This window comes from Myodes glareolus, chromosome 3 (assembly GCF_982192425.1).
Source record: "Myodes glareolus chromosome 3, mMyoGla1.1, whole genome shotgun sequence".
Classification (NCBI taxonomy): domain Eukaryota; kingdom Metazoa; phylum Chordata; class Mammalia; order Rodentia; family Cricetidae; genus Myodes; species Myodes glareolus.
The window spans coordinates 86,866,993-86,890,760 of record NC_142028.1 but is presented as its reverse complement, the minus strand read 5'-3'; the positions used below and the strand labels follow the sequence as shown (position 1 = coordinate 86,890,760).

General features: G+C 46.6%; 1 protein-coding gene across 2 annotated transcripts in view; it reads left to right on the top strand.

Moving 5' to 3' along the window:
- Fyb2 (FYN binding protein 2) overlaps positions 1-23,768 on the top strand; it is a 104,764-nt gene that overhangs the window by 32,267 nt on the left and 48,729 nt on the right. For both annotated transcript variants that reach the window (XM_048453234.3, XM_085686345.2), the window contains exons 2-4: positions 6,516-7,263; positions 10,055-10,213; positions 11,909-11,942. In XM_048453234.3, coding sequence (XP_048309191.3) covers positions 6,516-7,263; positions 10,055-10,213; positions 11,909-11,942 — 941 coding nt within the window. The remainder of the gene's footprint in view (positions 1-6,515; positions 7,264-10,054; positions 10,214-11,908; positions 11,943-23,768) is intronic.

Genomic DNA, 23,768 nt, shown 5'->3' with positions numbered 1-23,768 from the left:
TATCACATCAGAACCACCCTCAGAATCCAAGACTACATGAGCATATTTGCTATGTCATTTATTATAATTGTCTTAATTTCAATTTTATTAGGAAAATGTTGTATCCCTGTCAATATAAACAACAAAAAGCAAATGAAGGTGAGGGATCCTGGGGGCTGGAGACATGGCCCAGTGGTTAAGAGCACTGCCTGTGTTTGCAAAGGACATGAATTCAGTTCCCAGCGGCCATACTGGCGGCTCATAACCCAAGCTCCAGTTCCAGAGGATCCGGGCCCAGGCACGCACACAGTGCACATACAGTTATGCAGGCAAAACACTCAAACACTTAAAATATAAATTTTAAAAGACTTTTTAAGAGATAGGTTTTCTGGAATTTTAATTTGCTTTTATAAAATAATCAGTAAGTAAGTTCTGGTTTCGTTTGTTTTATTCATTGTCGTTGTATGATGTGTGTGAGTGCAGGCACATGTATGCTACAGTGTACATGTGGTCAGGCCGTGGTTTCCAGGGGTTGAGTTCTTCCCTTCTGCATGCATCTGGGAACTGAACCCTGGTCCTCAGGTTTGCTCAGGAAGCCTTTTTACTCACTGAACCACCTAGTTGACTGTGGTTACTGTACAGTTTCTAATGGACTTGTGGCATATACACAATTAGTTCTAGAACTTCTGTGAAGCAGCAAAGGATTACAAGCTGGTTCTAAATTTATAAGTACATTAACTAGCAGGATGATTGGAAGCAGTCCTGGGATTACATGGAGTTGGATTCAAATTTCTATGTGATGTTCTATATCAGTGATTCTCAACCGGTGGGTCAAGGCCCCTTTGGTGATCAAATGACCACAACCCTTTTACAGGGCCTTAATAAAATATAGATATTTACATTATGATTCGTAACAGTAGCAAAAGTACAGTTGCAAAGTAGCAATAGAATGACTTTATGGTTGGAGGTCACCACAACATGAGGAACTGTATTAAAGGGTCTCAGCATCAAGGTTTAGGACCTTTGTTCTATATAAGCTTGAGGAGTTGTCTAACCTCTCTTTATGCATTATCTATAAAATGGTGCATAAGCATGCCTGCATTGTGGGGCTATCGAAGAGATTAATAGAGACTCTGTACATAAGAGTTCACGGTGAGGCCGAAGAGGACAGAAAACACGGGTATCAAATGTGTCTGAAACACACAAAGGGGCATGGGAGCACATGTGCTCATAGAGTTGGTGGTGACCATGAGCTCCAAAGCCAGGCTGCAGGAATCCAATTCCAGTTTGACCTTCTGTGACCTTGAGGGAGTCACGTTAGGCTTTCTGTGCTTGGTGTCTGTCTGCACCTGGGAACCCAACAGGTGTGGGCAGGTAAATGTGCGTGAACCCCTCAGGTCAGCGTGTGGCGTGTGCGCGGATGGGAGTCCGTTCTGAGTGTCGTTCTCCACGTTTGGCTAAATTGAGATGTCATAACATCAAGTCCAGGGAACTGGACTCAGAAGCCTTTGATCCTGGCTGCCTCCTTCTGAAGTAGAGCTTTCTTTGTTTATGGTGGCTGGATGCCCCTCCTTCCTGTATCAGAGATAAACCTCTTCTGTTTAGAGGACACCGCGCCTTTTATCTTTGATTGTTCCCACAATATCTCGGGCAGGGCTCTGCCACGTGCTTCCGAAAAGGACCATTTGCTGCTCACCTGGTCCATCCAGCTCCGAAGTGCCCAGGATGTTTCCCAAAGCTATTTTCAGCGCTATCTTCCGACATTTGAGGGGATTGTGTGTTTCTGTGGAGATTCGAAGCTGGCCTCACAAAGACGTGCCAGAAAAGTTAAAAACGCTACAGTTACCTTTCCAGTCTCCATGGACCTGCTGACTTTCCCCAGCATGCTTTCACTGGTTCATTTTTTTTTTCACTTTGTGAGCCTCAGGGTTAGAGGAAAGTGAGGTATTGTGTGTATCATCTAGATTCTGAAAGACTTGTCAATCTTCATCCATTCATCAAGATTTTATTGAGCAGATGTTGTAAGACTTCCATTCTTCCAGGTTCTGACGTCACAGCAGTGACCAAAAACTGAACTGCAACCAGGGACCTGCCCCTGGGAAGTCTCTACCCTGACTGGGGGAGATGGACGGAAACACTGAGTGCTCAGAGGTGCACCTCTGAGGATGGATACGTCAGGGATCTTCATTGCAGATGACTGAATCTGCTGTTATTTATCTAAACAGCAAGGGGTTGATCATAGATGACCCCGGGAATTACCAAGCACACTGGGAAGGATGCTGTATGCATGTGGGAGCCCATGGATGCGAACATCCACTGCATAGCACGGCAACCTCTCCCATACTTGGCTCCCAAAAGCTCACTTCCCTCACCTCCGCTTGGAAAGGTGTAGCAGAGAGACCACTTGGAGATGCGGCACTGACCATTCTGGCCTCTGCGTGAAGGGCAAGTTCACTGCCTTGAGCTGGTTGAGGCAGGCTGCCTTCAGGGGAAAGCAGGCAGAGAGCGAATGTGGTGTCGATTGTTGCCGCCGAGGAGACGTGGAAGGTGTATCTGTTGTAGATCGCGCTCTTCAGTAGGACCGTCAGTCATGTTCCCTGTTCTAACGATTGCCTCAAGGGCTTTAAGAAAACTGACTTGCAGCCTCACCTCTAACTCTTCCATCTATAGCAAGCTGCTCCACACCTCCAGGCCTGGGGTTCTTGTTTTCCCTCCCACCGTTGGCCCACTGCTCTCCCTTGTCACCTCCAGGGAGATTTCTTTGCATCTCCAAGCCTCCGTTGTGTTGTGTATGCAGTGATTTCCTATAGTATACTCCAGTGATCCAGGATGTCTGCCTGTTTCGTGAGTCAGAAAGGGGCTGGTCTAGGTATCATAACTTGAGTGTCTAGCTCCTAGAAGGCCAGCAGTACATATTGTGAACTGATATGAATCAGACTGGCTAATCTGAGGGATTAGGAGAGAGACGGATATGCCAGGCAGAAGAAAGAGTACATTTGAAGGGACGGAGACGTGAGAGGGCAATGTGCCTGACACACTGAGGCAAGAAACGGGGTCGTCTGCTGGGAGGGGCCCCAGGGCTATCAGAAAGTTCAGGAGATGAGTTAGGATGGGTCTCTGTGCTCAGAAAATGTCTTTGAGCTGATTTGAGAGCTCAAGGAAGTCAATGTGAAGGATTTTCAGCATGTAAGCACTTACATGATCAGATCCGTGTTGTCAAACAGACTTGTCTAACAGCTGGGTAAATGAAGGATTAGAAGAGTTCAGAGTCGAAGCCAAAAGACCATCAAGAAGCCATTTCAAAGTGGCAGTAGCAAGAAGACAGGGAAAGCTCCCAAGGATGTGGGGCCCTTAAAAGGGAGCTATGGTTTTAGCCAGGAAGCTTTAACCCACGGTTAGCTCCCAGCCCACCCTTTGCCACCTACCCGTGCCCTCAACTTTGAAATCTCAGAGAGTGCTAAACAGAAAAGACCAAATCTTCCCCATGCCTACCAAGGAGAAGGAAACAGTGTCATGTTGAAGAGGCCTCAGTGATCATAGAGGTCAGCACCCACTCTGGCATGAGACGGAGCAAAACAACGAAGACCAGGAGGGGAGCCACACACCACTGCCACACCGTCCTAATTTCCCACCTGGCTCCTGCCTCTAAGATTTTCTTGTGTGTTTACTTACAGTCTCTATCTCCCCAATAGTATACTGTAACATTTGAGAGCAAAGGCTTTTGATGTTAAAAACAGTGTCTTGTCTAAGCAGCAGGTACTTAATGAACATCTATGGAAAGAGGAAATGACCCAAGCATAGCCAGGTTTGCCCCATTCTGAACCAGTGCTCTTTGCAGAGGTCCTTGGTTTGAAAGTTACCAAATGCACCGTTCTATTTCCTATTAAGGTTTTGCACAATCGCTCCAACAAAGATTAAATCTTCCCAAGTAATAGCTTTCTAGTTCACATGGCTTCAGATAATAAAGAAAAAAATCATGGTGGTGTTACTTTAGCCACGGGCCAGTTCACGCCTGCGGAGATCCGGAAAAGGCAAAGTTGGTGCGTACACTGAGAAATAAGAATCCCGTGTGCCATTGTGTGGGAACGTAAAATGATGCGGTTGCCATGGAACGCAGTATGGAGGGAGGTTTTAACGAAACAACTTAAAAATAGAATTGCCGTGTGATCCAGCAATTCAACATCTGGGGACAGACCCAAGAGACCCGAAAGCAGGGCATCAAAGCAGTGTTTTAGAGCAGTCTAATTCCCAGCACCTAAAACAGGCAAAGGACCTAAGTAGATAACCCAGGCAGGCCTTGGCAGAAGAGCTTCCTGCTTCCACCCACCAAGTAGTGGGACTTCACGTGTGTACTAGCTTGCCTGGCTAGGGGAAATTCTAACTCTATATCCCAGCTAAACCTTGAGGGTATTGCACTAAGTTATGTCACAAGACACAAGGAGACGAATGCTGTATTTTTTCATTTGTTTAATTACCCACAAGAGTCAAACTCAATGCGTCAGAAAGTGAAGTGGGAGGGGTCTGAGGGGGCTTTTGTTTACAGGATGGAGGGTCTCCATTTTGTAAGATGCAGGATCCTGGAGACTGTTTGCACACAACAAATCTTTTTCATGGTATTGTAACTAATCACCCAGAAGTATGTATGTCTGTTATCTGATCCTGAACTGTTGTGAGAAGGTACATGTCTTTCCAATGGCAGCCAGCCTGTACTATTTATGAGAACAGGGCTCCTCGAGTATCCCAGGCTAGCCTTGAACTCCTAACCCTCATATTTCAGCCGCCGGAATAAGTAAGTCCTCCTTTGTAGTAAGGAAAATAGACTTAGAGTCAACAAAAGGATTTCATAAGGCACCTGGCTGGAGAAGGACTCAGCCAGGACTTCACCCTGAGGCTCCCTGATGCCACTCCCAGTACAGGCTTCTGCCACATCAGAGAGAGGACACGGAGATGCTTTAACTGACCTGTTGACTCAAGTATAAGAAATGAACTATTGGCAATTTGGAGGGAGAACCATAAGCGTGCGCTGGGGTGGAGGTGTGTATGGGAGTGGGATGAGGAGAGCTCACCGTCCAGCCTGCAGCCACCTGTTTTCTGATGCCTGTCAAATTCCCTCCCTTCCCGAACCCTCAGGGAGCAGGTGTGAGTCAACTGTAAACATGGCAAAGAAAATCTAAAGTCCCTGCCATGACGATGGTCTGTGTACGTGAAGTAAGAAAGAAAAAAAAAAAACTTGAAACATGATCAGGAAAGAATAATGGTTCTTCGTGTTTGGAGTGGCTCCGTTAAATGTCCTGTTGCCTCCCATGCAGGCCAAAGATGCCAGAATGCATTTACCAAAATAAGTGAGCGCTAATAGGAGAAATAGAACAGTAGAAAAAGTATCAAGCCTGTCTGGCTGGACTAACAGCCAGTTCCCTGCATAGTCCTGGACACTCCCACATGGTCCCCACCCCTACCTTCTGCCCTAGGCCTGGGCTGCCATTACCAAAACGCTTTTCAGATGCTGGATTCAAGCTGTGCTCCAAAGGGAACCACAAACAGGAGAATATTTTCTGGCCCCTTGGAGCTTTGGTTTATCACAGTCCTACTATGTGTCGGACTCTCCACTGGACACTTCCTGTGCAGTAACCCAATCCTTCTAGGGTATAATATTGTATAATCTTATACAACTGAAAGTGAAGCTAAGACAGGACTGCACGTAGAATTTGCCCGGATGAGAAAGGACAGAAGCAGATCTGGACATAAACCTTCTAAAGTTTGCTCTTGTGAAGTGTGAAAATCAACAGCCAAGTCCTAAAGAGATCAAAGAGCATCAAGGGAGAGCGAAGCTGCTGGCTCTCCTGGGCTTCCTAGAGGCAGTCTTGATGCAGAGTGAGCTGAAAAATCAATCAGGAAGTGCACAGAAATATTTGACAAATGGATGGGAGTGTACTTTGTGACTCAAGTAGGTCAGGATAGAGGGTAGGGCAAGTCTCCAAATCAACTGTAAACCACCTATCTGTATAAGAGTCATCATGTTTCAATTGTTTCATGCAGAGATAAAATTCCATTATCTTCTGAGCAAATAGAGACAATATCATGAAGAGCATTCTTCTAGGCCAAAGCAGATTATAACTATTTTTTTTAAGCGCGAAGCCATCAAAAGTCTTATCAGACAGATGTGGTGGTGCATGCCTTTAATCCCAGCGCTCTGGAGGTAGAGGCAGGTGGATCTCTGTGCAGGCCAGGCAGGGTTGCATATAGTGAGACCCTGTCTTACTACAACACCAACAAGGTTTATGATCAATTGCTAGTGCTGTCTCTGATTGGTCCTTCCATGCCACGAGGACATCCAACATGGCCAGATTTAAGAGGGAGAAAATGGTTTCACCCATCCACATCAACAGCAGCTGTAGCACAGGCTACTATTGCTCACCTGGGGAACAATTCTGTCACGTTGGCCATGGGAGACCTTTAACAAGTACAATGAAGTCAGCTGATCATGCTGCGCATTTCCCAGGGTAACCAGACACTCTTTGTTCCTCTTTGTGCTTTAGGAAGGAGTAAGCAACTTCAAGGAACTTCGAGCCAAATTTCAAAAGTTTGATGCCCCACCTCTTCCAGGACCTATTAAGTTGCCAGCTGGTGTTTCTCGAAAGGAGGACAGGGGACATACACAGCCGACTCAAAGTCTGGCTAGCAGGAAACATCTCTCATTCCCCCACCCTCAGACCCTATCTGATTCTTCTACTGATGCGTCTGGGCCTCTTAAAAGCCAGAAAACGAAGTCGACCCAGAGAGGTGATATTCACAAGAATTCAAGTTCCTGGGGACCTCCAGAAAAATCTGCTGTGTGCCCTGCAAGAAATTCCCAGAACACCACCATGCCATTGGATGCGAGTAAATCAGGAGCCGAGACATCCAGTGAGGGCAAAAGAATGGGCGTCAGCAGCTTCAGATATAAGCTTTGGAACTGGGAGCAATTCTCATCTCAGAAGAGTGAGATGTCCCCAACTCCACCCCTTACCAACTGTGGGAATAAGACCCTCCATCTGGCAGGGCAGAAAACCACGGTGCTTGCACATAGAAAACCCGAAAAGGGCCCAGAGGCAACAGTTGTCCAGACCCTTCCTCTCCAGAGCCATCTGATGGTCCAGAGAAAATCACCAGGGACCTCTGAACCCTCCCCTTCGCCACTTCCTCAGCACAGCAGGAAAAGCACAGAAAGCCCTGGGCCTGAGGGGAGCCCCAGGGGCAGCCTGTGCCAGCCTGTTTATGAATGTGAGCTTCCCAGCCCGGTTCCAGGTAAGAAATCAAGTCCAAGTCCCTGTGGGAGCGAAGACAAGACCATTGTGCCCTTCTCTCCCCGAGCCTGCAGACTTGAAGTAGATAGAGCCTTTGCAATGGAAATACAGCGCGGTCGGCAAATCTGTTAAATTGTAGTCTTGGGGTTTTTGGTTGGCATACCTGTTAAATTCAGTCTCAGGTTCAAACAGGTGTTTAATCCAGAATTGCAGGGTGGCACAGTTTTGACTGCATTTGGACTTGAATCACAGCTCTACCTACTACAAGCCGTGTGAGCACGGGTGGTTCATACACTTCTTAAAGCTTTGTATGTTCTAGCATGAGCCAAATTCATCACCAGCCTTCTCTGTGTAGGAAACCGCACAGAACTCACCATTTCAGGGTAGGAACCTGAGAGGGAAACTCTCATCTTCTGACCGTTCCATTCTTTGCTTGGAATTCGTCAGTTACCTCTGGCTCTACCCTAAAAGTATGCTCGACATCCCTCAACTTCCGTCTCTGCCCAGGGGTCCAGCCTCTACCATACTTTTCTCTCACTGGGCCATTACCAGCTGCTTTCCCTGCTCTCACGTTCCTGCCCCCTGGTGTTCTGTGTCCAGTCCAGTCACCCGTTCCCTGTCTCCTGTACTCCTGTGTCCACCACCTCCGCCCCCCCCCCCCCCCCCCCCGCCTCAACCACCACAGACGTGGTGAGCCTCTAAGTTAGCACCAGGTCACATCACCCTGCTGCTCAAAATCTGCCCGACCTTCTAACAGTGCCTCACACAGCTTGGTGCTGGCCTGCTTCTCCCATCTTCCTTGTCTGCTGATTCATTTGCCATGTAGTCTTTAGACATAAGACGCTGGTTTCGTCCCAGGACTTGGCACAGATCTGCCTAGAAAATTCTTCTGCATGGTCCCTGATCATGACCCCGTTCCTCCTTCGTAGTCTCTGTTGCAGTGACCGACCCCTGCTCTGAGTGGACTCTTTAAATCAACTTCATGGTTCCTGTTGCTCTTGGGCTTCTTGCGGTTCTGTGGCTTTCTCATGGCCCTTGCCTCTCCCCAGGAAGTTGTCACACACTTGTTTGTCTCTGTAAAGTGGCGTTTCAGAGCATAAAATTTATCTCGCCTACCGCCTTATCATTACCCAAGAACAAGAGCAAGTTAAGTCTCAAAAAAATATTTATTTAGTGATTGATTGGATGGATGCATGGACGAGCTGATGGATGGTTTGATGTACGAGTGGATCACCCACACACCCTAGGCTTCTCCTTGTCCTTAGGATAGAAACTAAAGTACTATATCCTTAAAGGCCTTGCCTGTCAGTCCTTGTATCTCTGCCTTCTCTTCCCCTAGCTCCTGAGCCTCTGGTCTCCATGCCAGGTAGACCTCCAGGGCCCCCTTCTTCACTCCTTTTTTCCATATCATTACTCTCTGTTATTATGATGAGCATCTCTGAAGCCAGGGATCTATTTGTTTCTGCTCTCAGTTCTTGCTCCAGCTCCCACAGTAATGCCTGGAACACAGTAAATAAATAGGTGCTGGTGACGAGTGGGAAACAAGGTGACTGAAAAGAAAGATGTATGGGGAAAAGCAAAGATGGGTGGGTCATCCCCCAGGCACAGCTACTCTGGAGCATTTAATGATAACCAGGTAGCTCAGCCTAGCACAGTGCTTGGGGGGAGAAGTGCATATCCAGCTAATAATTGATACGCCGCCTTCTTGGTTTTATTAAAACTAAAATTTCCAACTTCAGCACACTTACTGTTATAGCCTAAGAGGGGAGTAATTTAGCCCTGAGCTTCTGGAGATACGGTCTCTAAAGAATGGGCAAGAAGGAAACGTGGCCTCCCATCTTAGCCTGCAGAGGGCACGAACTTCCCAGAGGCGCATGTGACACACAGTCTGCTTGTTTAGTTTGGGCCTGTATAGACAACTACTGTGTTGTGTAAACCAAGAATGAAGATCCCCTGCTTATTAAAAACATTGTGCCCTTTCTGTCCAGAGAAACGTGCCATATGATTTTTCATGTATAATCCTGGAATTCCTGTTGGTGTCATATTTATGAATACAGAGAGTAGAGATGCACACTGTGTCAAAAATCTGAAGACACTGAGTTCATAGATCCTAAGAACCTTGAAGCCAGAGCCCTGGAAACTCAGGGATCAATTCCTAGTCTGCTTTACAGTCCCATGCTGTTTGCTCAGCCTGTGCTTGAGGAGTCTTTTCGTTGACCATCCACGGTCCCTCCCGTCTAAGCTAGGAAAGAGTCCCCGCAGAAGCTCCCCGGCCATGGCACAGACGCAACACCGTTAGTAATACACCAGAGCATGGAGATTAGAGAGTGTTAGTCCTGGCCTTGGTTCCAGGAAACTCAAGAGGACATTTTTAGGGATCTTTCACTGGAGTTCAGCCGGAGTCAGCATCTCAAAGTCAGGAGGGGCAGACACAAAGTCTCAGATATGAGCGAGTCAATGACGGCTTTCAAAGCCAGGGCTGGGGTCCCGAGAAGTCAGTGGTGTGAGTGGAAGACATGTGCACTAAAGATTGAGAAGCAGGATAGGGCTGTGTGCTGGGAAGAGAATCTGGAAATATGAGTCTATGGTGTGCTGAAATAGCAGAGGAGCAGTGAGTGGGCCATGCTGAGGGTCAGCCAGGCAGTGATGTGAGCAGGTGCGTGTCCGAGTCTGCGTATTCTCACCGCTGGATGGAGACTAGTCAGAAGGCAGGGAGGCTGAGGCCAGCAAACGGGTCAGTTTTACCTAACAAATGTAAATAACACCCTATGTGTTTTCCTGTCCCTACTCAGAAAAGACAGAGAGCAGGCTTCACCAGCTTCCCAAAACAAAGCCACTGCCTTCCATTGAGACCCTCGGCCCGCCTCCCCTGAAGCCTGCAAAACCCCCATTTGTGAACCTGCAGGCCTTCCACAGGCAGTTGACTGCCGGCTCCAAGACCCAGAAAGAAGGTAAGAAGATGCGCAGTACCTGCCCACACCAGTCAGAGTCTTAGCCCAGCGCCTGGACCACAGGCCCCTTCCCTCTCCAACCCACTTCCGTGTAGCAGGCTGGTCCTCCAAGGGGCTGAACGTGATTACTGCTGTCTGTATGTGCAGCCGTGGCCGTTTGCCCGTGAAATGACACAGGGGGTTAGGAATTGGTCCCTTATCACTCCCGAGCCAGTCCACTTCCCCCTGGGAGCACTGCATTGCATCACCGGGAACCTGCCCAAGAGGAAGAAAATAAAAAGTTTCCAAGTAAGGAAGTAGTGAACCTTTATGCGTGCTGCACAGCCTGTGCTGTAAACAGTGAAGGAGGAAGAAGAAGAAAGGATGGGGCAAAGTCAGTTTAAGCTTGACCCGACAGACTTACTAAGGTTTCCTTGTGCCCTGGGCCCCGCGTCCTCTGTAGGATGTGACGCATCCTTGGAAGCCATTTTTCTGTGCTCTTTATGTCTCTCCCTCTGCCATTTAGGGGAACACCTCTGGTCCTTTCTGTTCCTCCCTCGGCTGCCTCCTCCTGATGTCCGAAACACCTTTCCTTGGTTCCCCACTGAACACGAGGGGAGTGTACACTTCAGGCACGGTGCAGCGAGTGCTGTGGAGTGCCGCTTGGCGTTGCCGTGGCTATCCATCAGTACAGCAGAGTACCCGTGTGGTCACAGAGCTAATACAGCTTTGATTGTTCATTTGCCTGCTTTGGGCAGCTTCACAGTTGAATCCCTCTAACTCCCGGGCTCTCACACTGAAGCCAGCAGCAGAATCACCCGAGGACTTTAAAAGCCTCATCCCCAGAGTTTCTCATCTTGTGGGAGCCTGGGCATTTGCCTTTTAAGTGTGTGGTGGCATGCTGGTCCGGGGACCCACACATGGAGACCCACACATTCACTCCAGGTCACCTGCAGCCTTACCCTTTGAAAGAAAGTCCCCACTCAGGGACAGAGCTTTCCTGGGTGTTTAATGGTAACGTAGCCAGCTCCACATCAGGGAAGACTAGGTGTGATTTTTTTTAAAATTTATTATTTTGTTTGTTTTTTGAGACAGGGTTTTTTTGTGTAGCCCTGGCTATCCTGGAACTCCCCATGCAGACCAGGCTGGCCTCGAGCCCAGAGACCTGCCTGCTTCTGCTTCTAACAGTGTCTTTTATAAACATTAAAGAACTCAGGCTTTAAACTATCGCCTCAAAAGGGAAGATAGCTGTCTAGAACAAAACACTTAAATCTATGATAATAAAAACAGGCTGGCGGCTCCCAGCTCCTTACCGGTAGCCACTTCTGTTTGAGCCCGGTACTCACTGAGCCTGCTTTGTTTGTGATGTGAAGCGGGGGACTGTGGTGCTGCTAATCTTGGGGGATTGTTATGAGAAAGTATTTTGCTTGTGCCTGGCACACAGCACATGCCCAGTAAATCTCAGTGTCATTTAGAACACATGTGGGGTAGTTTCTCTCCCAGGCATGTGGTCAGAACAAGCAATGCAGAGGCTAAGCCTACACAGGGGTTCCTGTCCTTAAGGAAGCCAACCTGTCCATAAAGCGCGCCACGGAGTGTAGGTCTGTGCGGCTGTGCAGAGACAGACAGTCCTCTGGGCACCAGGGTGGGAGTGTCATTCCCTTTAGCCAGCCTGCCACTAACACCCCCTTTTCCTTCTGCCTCTTGCTCTTGCAGGGACTGTGAAGGAGGGCCCCCTGCTTCCAGATAGGTGAGTACCTGTTCCTCTCCTCCACTGGGGGACACTCATGGGCCTTCTCAAGCACAGGCGAGAAGCCCAAAGCCAGCATGTGTATCCCCCAGAAAGGCTGCAGGAAGAACAGATTTACAAAACAAACCACAAAACTTGGTTTTAAGTAAAAGATTAAATAAGATGCATCTAACAGCGGCACCAATGCTCAGTTGCTAGTATCATCCTCTGAGGTACTTGATGTTTCTTAATTGTCCAGGTGGGTTTAGTATATTATAACATTGGCCCTTCTTGGTTATAAATCAAATAGGAGGCTAAAGAATGCTCTGGGCAGCTGTGGTGTTAGGAGTTGGAAACGGGTAAAAGATGCTCTATTTCTCATGCCCCCTCCTGAGAATTTTATTATGAAAGAGTCAAGTCATTAATTCACTTAGCCAAATAATATCTCTTGAGCCTCTGAAGTGCCCGCCTTGAGCTGCCTGGTTTTTGTGGGCTTGCTCTTTTGCATGCCTCTTGGGGGCTGCAAAGCTGCAGCTGCCGCCCTCATTCCATGGCCCCAGATGCCTAGCTTCAGAAATGCCCCACTTGCCGAGGCGCGATCAATTCCGAGGTGCCCAGACTGTTTTGACTAAGCCTCATCCACTCACGGGGATGTTCTTGGCAAGGACAGTCTTAGGAGGAGAAGCAAGCTGACCCACCAGCCTATTCCAACTCTGCCATCGGATGTTCATAGCCGTCAAGCATGGTATCTATAACAGGGGAACCACGTGATTCAGAGTGGCCCCAGTGAGAGAGTGGCCATATCTCCTCGGGAGGGACCGGGAAGGCTTTAGGGAAGCATTCCTCTATTGTAACATTAGTAACACTTAGAGAAAGCAGATCTTTAATGCTATGAGTCCTTGGGGACAGCGCATGTGTATCGGACTGGTAGTAGTGCTGGCGGGAGCTGCTCACATGTCTGCAGCTCAGCTGGAAGCTGACGGATTGAGAATGGCCCTAGGACTGGATATGTAGACTTGGCACTGACCGTCACCACGAGACAGAAATGTTCTCCTCTCAGGGGCAGCAGACAAGCCAGACAGTAGCATAAACACTCACATTTTCCCAGCCTTCCCCGGGTGACTTTCACTCACTAGCTAGTGCTCAAAGCATCACACTGGCCACTGAGGACTCATGTGCAGAAGGATGAGGATTAACGGGAGGGTGGTAAGTAGGGCTGTTAATCCGCTCAACCCATCGGTGAAGAGGGAACACTTGAGTTCAGTGTAGAGGAGGAATGTTTGCTCGGTATACTTCTAGTGAAGAGATGCTATAGGAGGGGACAGGGGGTGTGTGACATAACCTGTCTTTGTGGACCAAGAGAGTTGAGTGGAATCAGAATGTGGACAGTATAGACATGGGATGGAAGAGCAGACAGGAGCCTTGTGACGTACCTTGTACACCCGGGGATTGTTGCAGTGGCCCTGTGCTGTCAGAGTCTGGTGGTGCTGTGCTAGACATAATGCGTGTGCTCCGGAAATTCCTAGTATAAGTCCATTTGAAAGCGTTGAGGGCAAAGTGGGTCACCGAAGCTGCAGTTCTGTGAAAGAGACGATAACGTGGAAGGCTCTCGCAGCGGTTCACACTGGCCGCTCAGTGATCACAGGCCCGGAGGGGCAGCTGCAGTGGCGGTGCTCTCTGTAGTGCTCTGAGCCAGCCTGGTCTCACGGCCGCTGTTCTGGAAATATGTCAGAATGAGTGTAGCTATGCTGGGCACATTGGCACTACATGAAGATTTCTCTGGCATTTTAACCCCAGCAACTGCAAGTCATTTTACAGCGAGAGCTGTGAGGGCCTTCGGGAGACAGCTTGCTGTGGGGCCCTATCTTCCTACAGGATTTATGGAGGCAATTTTGACTATTCTTCCCGGTCACGGTGGCTTCAGAACACAACTCCCATCTGAACTTTTTGTTATACATAAATTATGTTATATATGATTTATATAGTGACAGAAGAATGAAAGGCGAAGGAGTTAAAGAACCACAGTACTCAGAGGTGCATTCATGGGGAGAGGAACTAACTTGAGCTCTGCCTACACATTAGGGGTAGGTAGGTCTACTTAGCCTCTGTGCGTGCTGCTGTAATACAGAAGTGAGATCTGAGCAGGGTGTTCCTCCTGGCAACCTACACCCCTGACAGGTGGCTGGATGATGGATGAACGCTATGACGAACCGTCAATATAGAAATAAAATTAGGTACAATAGCACATGGCTGTAATCCAAAATCTAAGAGAGCTGAGGCAGGAGAATTGACACAAGTTCAGGGACAGTCTGGTCTCATAGTGAGATCCTGTCTCAAAAAATAAAGGAACAAAAACTAAAAATAAATAAACAAATAAAACCAAGATGGGGAAAAGTGTGTTTAATAAAGATGGTAATAAAGAGGGATAAATAGAAAAAAGTATCCTGATGTGGGAAAAGAATTGATAAATTCAGATTATAAACTATATCCAGCCATCTGTACCTGTGTATTTTGATCCATAGATCCAAATAAACCTTAGATGGAAAAAGTTTGGAATAGACTCTGTGTGCTAAGCATGTAAGAAACGTTTTCTTGTCCTCATTCTCTTAGCACATGGTGTCACAGCTATTTACATGTGTTGGTACCACACTGGCATGTTAATAAGCTAACGGTGATGTAAGTGTGTGTGGGGGTGTAGGTTCTACATACATGCTAATCACTTTATAAAGTGTTATGGGCATCTGTAGCCTTGGTGTTTGCAAGGGATTCTGAAGAAATTCCCAGAGATACTGAGGGCCGGGCAACTGTATATCAAAATCTTGCTAAGGAGTTTGGACTTTGCCTTGTCAACGACAGCACAGGTGTTAGCTTGAACATGTAACTGTCATCATGCCCAGCGGCCTTAGATACAATTTCCATGGAAACTGGTACTTGCTGGAAAAGAAAATCTTCCTTGTTCATGTACTGACCTTCAATACAGATATTAGATTTTGGCATAGATTTATCATAACTGGAAAAGAACCTGGCAGTTTTCTAATATTGCCAGGCCATGAGCATGAAGATAATAAGAGCGTGGGTTTTGAATCCCAGCTCGACCACTTAACATGTATAACAGTGAGCCTGCCTTAACCCCTGCAAGCCTGTTTCTGTTCTTGTGCAACAGTGAAGTGAGGCAACGACCGTCAAGTGTTCATTACAGAATCTGGCACCCAGAGAGTAGCTCACTGAGCTATCATACAGCATCCCAAAGGAGAGAGTAATGTGAGGCCCCTGCTTCCCGGACATCTACTGGTGTGGAACTCAGTAGCTGGAATACTCAGTACCGTTCTTTCTTTGTTGGATCGGATTTTAATTCATTTAACAAGTATTTCTCCAGTACATTCTGTATACTGAGCAGTCTTTCAAAATAAGCTGGGAGAAAAATTGACCTCCGTACCCCAAAGTTTTAGCCATTTGTCCCAGCTGAACTTGATTCTTATGTACAAGAGACAGGAGTGTTAACCCTTCTCAGGACAGCACTTTCAGCATAGACTGTCACCTCTCTCTAAATAAGAGCACTTGTCCTTGATCTTTGAAGATGAAGTGTTTGTATTTTTGCTGTATTGGCGGGGAGGGGGGGTCACACATTATAATTATCTTGATAAGAACTCAGTGCCATCAAAGGTGGCCGTCGCTCATTTCTATACCTCTTCCTACCCTATGTAAAAATCTGGGAAGCAATGCTGTGCAACAGAACACGTACACTTCTGGAGTCAGAACACTAAGAAGACCAAGCCCCTCTTCCACACTTGAGAGGAGGGCAACATGTCAGAGCTTTGATGTTCACATCTGCAAATGGACATATGAGGCTATTTCCTTGAACGTGTTGTGGCGACCAGTGTATACACCAAGCCGTGCATGGATAACGCCCAGGGAATCTTAGCTACTTCATCACAACCTCGCCATCCTTGTTTGTATCTGAACTATGAATGTCTCATTAACTCGCCACGGTGGCCGAGCTCTTTAGTGAATGTTCCTTCTCATCGTTCTTTCATGCAAACCAAGCTGGCTGGCATCCCTCTTGAATCAGCAGTCAGAGTCTGTGTGAACAAAGCAGATTGGTCCCTGGGCAACAGCTAGCTTTAGGTCACTGTCAGTACATAGCAGGGCTGGCCAAGGTTTTATTCATGAGCTATAAATATGGCTTTCTCCCATTAAAAAGTAGTGGAGGGTAATCCTGATCAGGGAATGTCTGACTTCGATGAGAGAGAGACAGGGGCCATTTATTTCAGGAGTAGAGAAAATGCCCACATATGGGGCCTCTGAAGAGACTGCAAGTGTATTCATAAGAGTCTACCACTGTCTTACTTGAATCTTTAGTATCGTGTGTGTGTGTGTGTGTGTGTGTGTGTGTGTTAGAGACAGAGTCCCACTATCCAGTACAAACTAGCCTTAAATGTAGAGACCACTTTACCTCTATCTCACAAGAGAACTTTTAAAAACGATTTTAAGATTTATTTTGATTATTTCTAATTATGCATATGTATGTATTGATATGTGAGTATGAGCCACTGTGTGCAGGTATCATCTGAAACTAGGGGGTCAGATCACCCTGGAGTTGGAGCCAGCTGCTGACCCCTAGGTGCTGGGAACCAGACTTGGTCCTCTGGAAGGGCAGTATATGAAGGGAACTTTTTTATGCTCTGTCTCACAAAAGTTTAAAATACTGGTATCAATTTATTTCCAGTCATGTGGCTGGTCTCTTCCATACCTGGTATTTTTGAACAGGCTTCTGTATCTAGGCTCTCGTATGCTCACCCTGTGCAGAATGAAACACAAAGCTTTCAAGGGCTGGAAGCCATTTGACAGTGTCCAGGGCTCTCTGCACTCAGAGCAGGGAGGGGTTCATCCCATGGAAGGGGGAGCAGGTACCTCAAGTGGGGTAAGGAGATCAAAACAGTGATAGTAGCACTAAGAACAGTCAAATGCATTCACAGCCCTTATCCGAAACAGTCATAGAGAAAGCTGTTAGAGAGTATTAGCATAAAACTAAGAATTGAGAGGACCAAAGGAAGTTTAGAAAGACCAACAAAGGCCTCTTGTAGGTGATGACATTTGGCTTAGCCCCTGAATAAGTGTAGTAATGAGGAGCTGTGGGCTGTATCCCTCTGCCCCGAAATAACCACACAGAAATTGTATTAATTAAATTGCTACCTGGCCCATTTCTAACCTCTTCTTGGCTAACTCTCACATCTTGCTTTAACCCATATCTAGTAATCTGTGTAGCACCACGTGATTGTAGCTTACTGGCAAGAGTCTAACCTACGTCCATCTCAGGCAGGAGAATCATGGCGTCTGCAATACTTCCCTTCTTCCCAGCATTCTGTTCTGTCTACTCTGCCCACCTAAGGGCTGCCCTATCAAAAGGCCAAGGCAGCTTTTTTATTCAACCAATGAAAGCAACACAAAGAAGGACCTCCTACATCAAATAAGAACCCTGTCCACTCTTAGAAACTCTCTAGGAGAGACTCAGAGTCTCAAATGAGACCCACCAGACAGGAAGTGATCGTGGCTATAGCCCTGAGAGCCCAGTGAGCAAGGGGAGATGGTGCAGGAGAATGTCATAGGTCAGGGGATAAATTTTGGCATTTTCCCTAACAAGTCAAGGGATAGTTTCAAAAACTATGGAGTGATGTGACAGATTAATAGTGATACAGATCACTATTAGTGTTATATAAATAATAAATTTGGAGAGGAAATATGAAGATAGCTCAGAAAGTCATTAAAACAACAAAAGTAGCAACATTCATAGAGTCTGCTTCAAGTCTTCACTTCTGTGACCATTCCTCTACTGGTAGTCCATACCCCTTTCCATAGGTGAGAAAATCGAGTCACAGAGAGGTTTAGTAACCAGACCTGGGCGAGGGGATAGAAATGAGATTAAAGAAATTACTGGGTCTATACTGGAGAAACCCAGCAATTGCTGGCTTGGGGGGGGGGGTGAGGGCTGATGGGATTCTAGGATGACTTCTAGTTATTCTGTTTCCCTCTTGATTGTTGCTAACAAAGATGAGGGTGCTGCACATAGTCCATGCTTAACACAAGACAAGAATGATTCTTCCAGAAGCTGCTCGGACTGTTTCTAGTTTGTAGCAAGAACCATACAGAGCATGTCAATGTGTCTTTGTCTTTGTGACAGACCCCTCAAGGCCAGTTTTTTAATTACTTCTTTTCTTCCTTAAGAAGTTGCAGGGCAGGAAATCAAGATGAGGTACCCCATCTGAGTGATCAACAGTAAAAGAAGCTCCTCTGGTTCTGCCCTGATATCTGGGGATGCGGGGGCCCCCAGAAACTCCAGTTCACTTGGCTAGAATGCTTGGAGGGAGGAGCAACTGTGGAGAAAACATTTTTTGGAATCTATATCCTATAGAATTTTAGATCCAAAACATTCTGATGACTCCAGTTTAAATCACTTCAAAACATCTTCCCATCTTTTAAATCAGACTTCAGGGGACATACGACAACCACTGTGTGTCCTCCTTTTCACAAGGGCAGTTGTGTCAGGAGAAACGAATGCACTAGAATACTTCTCTTATTTCATGTTTTCAGAATCCCGTCTTTGAAACACTAACCCGGTCACACAACCCTATCCCTCACACTGTGTCCCTCCTCATTCTAAAGCTCCCAGCCACAGCCACGCTGGAAAGAAGTGGCTTCTAGTGGCTCCTAGGTATCTGGCCTGCACAGTCAGGTCGAACAGTTTGTGATGATGCAGCTGGATGAGAAACACCCAGGTGTGTCCTGGTCAGATTCTCTGGACATCACAAAGCTTCCTGGTCACTCCTAAACGACAAAGGGAAATGAGGAGGAATACTCGGGGCCCACCCCAAAAGTTCTCTTTGGGTTTCGCTTAAGAGCAGGGCAGGGAAGAACTAAGATACAAAATGGTTTGGAGCCACACATCCTTCACCTTTGTCCCTACATTCAGACAAAAAGTTAGCAAATGGCAAAACTGAGGAAAATAGACAATTTGCAGGCTGCAGCCTATTTTTGTTTTTTGTTTAAGTGCACTTTTATTTTTTATTTTATTTTATTAGTATTTTCTTTATTTATTCCTTGTGCCTTTCACATCATGCATCTCCATCCCATTCATTTCCCCGGCCCTTTTATTTGCCCTCTGCTCTGGCAACCTCCCCCGACCAAACAAAATAAAATAGAATTTAAGATAAGAAGGAAAAGTCACGGACGTTGTACTGTGACACAAGGGGCCACCAGTAAACCCTTGTATTCATATGTCCTTACTTGCAAGTGTTCACTGCAAAAAGTCATCGGTCTGGTTCGAAGCCTCTGGTTGCTGCTACACTATCAATGCTGGGCCCTCACTGGAGCTCATTGGTTATCTATCCAGCTATTGCCCTGTGTTGTGACGATCCAGCAGCTTTGAGTCAGCAGATCCGGTCCTTTCTCGTGCTGCAGCAGATCACAGATGGGGTAGATGTTGGACTGGGCCAACTCATAACCCTGGTCTGGGCCTGGGGATTTTCAGGGTTTATCAGTCTGCCAGCTCTCCCTTGTCCTCACCACCAGGGTGAGCTTTCCAGCATTGCCCTGGCTAGTTCATGCCTCACAGCAATGAGCAAGGGATGGGGCTCATTCTCCTGCTTTGACATCCCCAAGGTCCCTTCTCCCACACCTACCCCTTCAGGGCCAGCTCTCCTGTGTTGCCCAGACATGGCATAGGGGACACTCTCCTGAGTGCTACAGCTGATGAGGGGCAGGGCCACCTGTCTCACCCACCTCAGGTGTTGATGGGGAGGTAAGGCATATGGCAGATGAGTGATGGGAACAGCTCTCCTATGCTCACAACTTGGGGACTGGCTCAACCATATCTCTATCAATTTGCTGCCCACGCAAGATTCAGGGCCTGCTCTCCTAAGTATTGCAGCTAGTAGGGGGACTGGGGCAGCTCTTTCATGCACCTCAAGCATAGATGGGGAGGCATCTCTCCCCCACCCCGGCCACCACGTGACAGATGAATAATGGGACAGCTCTCCCATGCTCACAAATTCGGGCTGGCTCATCCACACCTCCACCAATGAGGATGGCTCTATTGTGTGCAGCCTGCCTTGTACATAGGTCTATTCAGTAAGGTTGACTGGAAGCTAATCTTTAAATGTGGCCCCACGCCTGCCATTGCGTAGACTTGTTATAGCTGTTAGACTCATGCAAGGAAGGTATTATTTAAAATCTTGCTTCTCAGATGAGAAATCGGGGATTGTGGTATTTCTTATCTTGATTCAAAGTGTGATATATGTGGAGGTTCCTTAGGATATGAACTCAGGACTCTATTAAGGATTTTCAACTATACTGTATTCCCTCAGACTTTCCAACAGGAAGGGTTTTTGGAGGAATCTGTTATACTACAAACTTTGTATGAAAGGGTCATCTGTGGTTTTCATCTCTATTTCTCAGTTCCTATCATGCAGAGATTTATGAAGAATAATTACTGAATGGCTAAACAATGGACCAGGGGAACAGCAGATAAACTCAATGAAAGAAAGATGGATTAGATGATACACTTTCGGCTAACTTTTAGGCAAATGATGGTAGACTTCTTTTTTTGTATCTTGCACCGGTTTCCATACCCAGTGTGATAGCCTTTTTATTGTTTGAGCTTAGTGAATGGCTGGGTTGAGCTCTTTGTTTTTGCTTGGGAGCCGTGTGAAAATGGGGTTCACAGGGAGCCTTTTATCCTCCTCTCCATCTAGAGCCCAGCTCCAAGTAGACTGCCAAGACATCGTCCTGGTTACTTTAGCTTTCCCTGAAGACGTGCTCTTCTCCTGTCTGTTTTTGTGGACTCATTGCTCTATGGCTGACTGCACCATGAAATGCATCAAGCATTTGTTATCCATTCCGAATTTATAATAGAAGCCTAAAGCAGCGAACTTCTGCCCGAGTCCAGGAGGTCTTTCTTCGTATGTTCTTGCCATTGATTCTCCAGGCTTTTCTTCTAGTTCTTGTCTCCCGTGACTGGTTCCTTTCAATCTCTGGAGTAACCTGTGGGCAACTACTCAAACAGGCTTGCCGCAGCTCTGCAGAAATCCTAGCTTCCTCCTCCTCCTTCACATCACGTCCTCCTGGCTCCTGCTTATCAGACATGATCCATTTGGTTAATTAAGTAAATCAGTAATTATTAAACCCACGTATGTGCCAGCCGTTGTTTAGCCTCTGCCATCATGCAGAATAATTTTTTTTTCAGTTGGGGGAAGACAAATGAGCCCATAATGGCATCCTGACCAGTGGAATTACAGTGTATAACAGAGCAGTCTGTGACTAGCTTGACACAGCAGGGTTGTTGCCACTAAGGCCCCATACTGCAGGCAATGGGAGGTCCAGAACCTGACTCCTGATTACAGCCTGTCGCTAACTCAGAGGGTGGCTTCGATTCCTCTAAGACATGTGGGGTTAGATATATGGCACCACACAGGGCAGACACCCTGAAATATGGACCGCAGATACAGTTTGTCTGGGTGATTGATCACCTAGATCTTGCAGCCGTGTTCTGTTTACTCTGCTGATTGATGGCCTAGGACTCGCAGCCCTGTGTTCTGTTCACTCTGCTGAAGCTGCCAATGCTTGACTGAGGGTCTGCTTGGGCACTGCACAAGGATAAAAGGAGCGCATTCAGAAGGTCACTTAAAGACCATCACTGAATGTACTGCGCCTCTGTAATGTCCAGCGTGTTTCATGGGTGTTAACGTCAAACATGAGGATGACTTGCCTGTCGTGTATCTCCCTTGCAGATGGCTTACCGAAGACTCAGCTTGCCTGGCAATTGGCTCGGCCTCAAACTTTTTGAAAACTACTATTCAAAAGCCCCTCATGAGTTAAGTTCCCTCCATAAGCTCTTTGTCATCAACCAGTGCTTCACTGTTTTCCTTCTCCAGGTTTCCCCTTGCTTCCAGAAAGACTTGTAGTAAAGAGGAAAATCAGATGAACCAATCAGGCAGTCTGGCTTCGAGACCCAGGTCCTCTCTGGCACAGGAGTCTAGGCCTAGGTGTCCTTATCTGCAAAATGCCCCATGGTGCTCCTGAGAGAGTTAAATTAGGTAACAGGACAAAGCTTACATGACTACAGTTTACATGAATACAAAAGAAAGAGCCAGGTGCTGTGATCTCAGCTACTCTGGACACTGAAGCAGGCAGATCATTTGAGTCTGGGAATTTGATAGCACCCTGGGAAATATCTTGGCTTAAACAGAACATGAATAAAAGTGTATGACTTGACTATGTGAGAACTGCAGGGGTCCCCAGTTTTTGTATCCGCAGAAGATATTTCATTCTCTCCTCACAGCTTAGATAACTGTCTGGTCAGTCCCCTGGAGCCCTCTTTGCTCTAGATCTTAATAGCATCCTTAACCCTAACCCTACAACTACTCCCAAGTCCTCCCCCTGCACTCCCTCCCAAATTCATGGCACCTTTTTCTTTCAGTGTTATTGTTGCATATGCATAAATATAGAAATAGAACCTCTGAGTCCATTTAGTTTTGTTTGTATGTTTAAGATTTCAGGGCTGACCATTCCTATTGGAAAATAATTGGGAGCTCATCCCTGTGAGGGACTAGTCCTTCCTCTCTCAGCAGCCTTTAGTCTAGAGACAGGCTCTGTAAGGTACTCCCATCCCACATTAGCAAGTCTGTTGGCATTGTCCTGTTCAGGTCTGGGCTAGGCAGCCATATTGTCCAGGTATCAGGGGTATAACTTCATTGTAATTTCCAGGGAATACAATCTCACACCAGATATCCTGGGCCTCTGGCTATAAAATCTTTCTCCTCTGTCTTCCATGATGTTCCCTGAGCCTGAGAGGTGCAGGATCTGTGTTGTAGATGCAGCTCCTGGGACTGAGCACCCCATCAGTGTTCTCTATATTTTGACAAGTTGTGTTTTTTATTTTCTGTAATGACCTCCATTGTGAAGAGAAGCTCCTTTGATGAGGGCCGAGTGCTCTATTTACACCTGAAAATTTCCAGCTAGCAAGCCCAGATGAGACAGTATTTCTTTGTCTGGGTCTGGGTTACCTTTACCCAGTGTGATCTTTTCTCCTTCTCCCTAATAACCTACGTGCTACATGACTTCATTTTTATGGGCAGCTGACTAGTACTTCATTGTGTATATGAACTGTATTGTCATTATCCGTTTGTCAGCTGACAAACATTTAGGTTGTTTCCACTTTCCAGCTATTGTGAATGGAGCATAGAGCAACCATTGAACGTGACTGAGCAAGAATCTGTCAAGTAGGATGTCAAGCCCTTGGGACATATGCCAAGGAGTGGCAGAGTGGGGTCATCTGGTAGATTTATTTATAGCTTTTAAAGAATGCTCCACATGTATTTCCAGAGCGACTACACCGGTTTTCAATCCCAGCAACACTAATGGGGGTTCCGCTTCCCCCACATTCCCTGTTGGTTGGTTTGTTGATTTTTTTTTTCAATTCTGACTAAGGTAAAAGGAATCTCAAAGTTAGGTTATTTGTTTGTTTTATATCTAGTTTTTTGAGTTCCTTATATATTTTGGATAATAGCCCTCCATAAAATGTGTAGTTGATAAAAATCTTTTTCCATTTTTAAGATGTCACTTTGTGTGAATGATGGTGTCCTTCTCTGTGCAGAAGCATTTTGGTTTCATGAGGTTGTATTTGTTAATTTTTGATCTTAGTGCCTGTGCTAATGGTGTTCTGTTCTTTTCCTGTGCCAGTGAGTTCAAGAATATCCCCCCACTTTCTCTTCTTTGGCTCAGTGTATCTGGATTTATATTGAGGTCTTTGATCCACATGGAGTTGAGTTTTGTAAATAGGGTGATGAGTGTGGA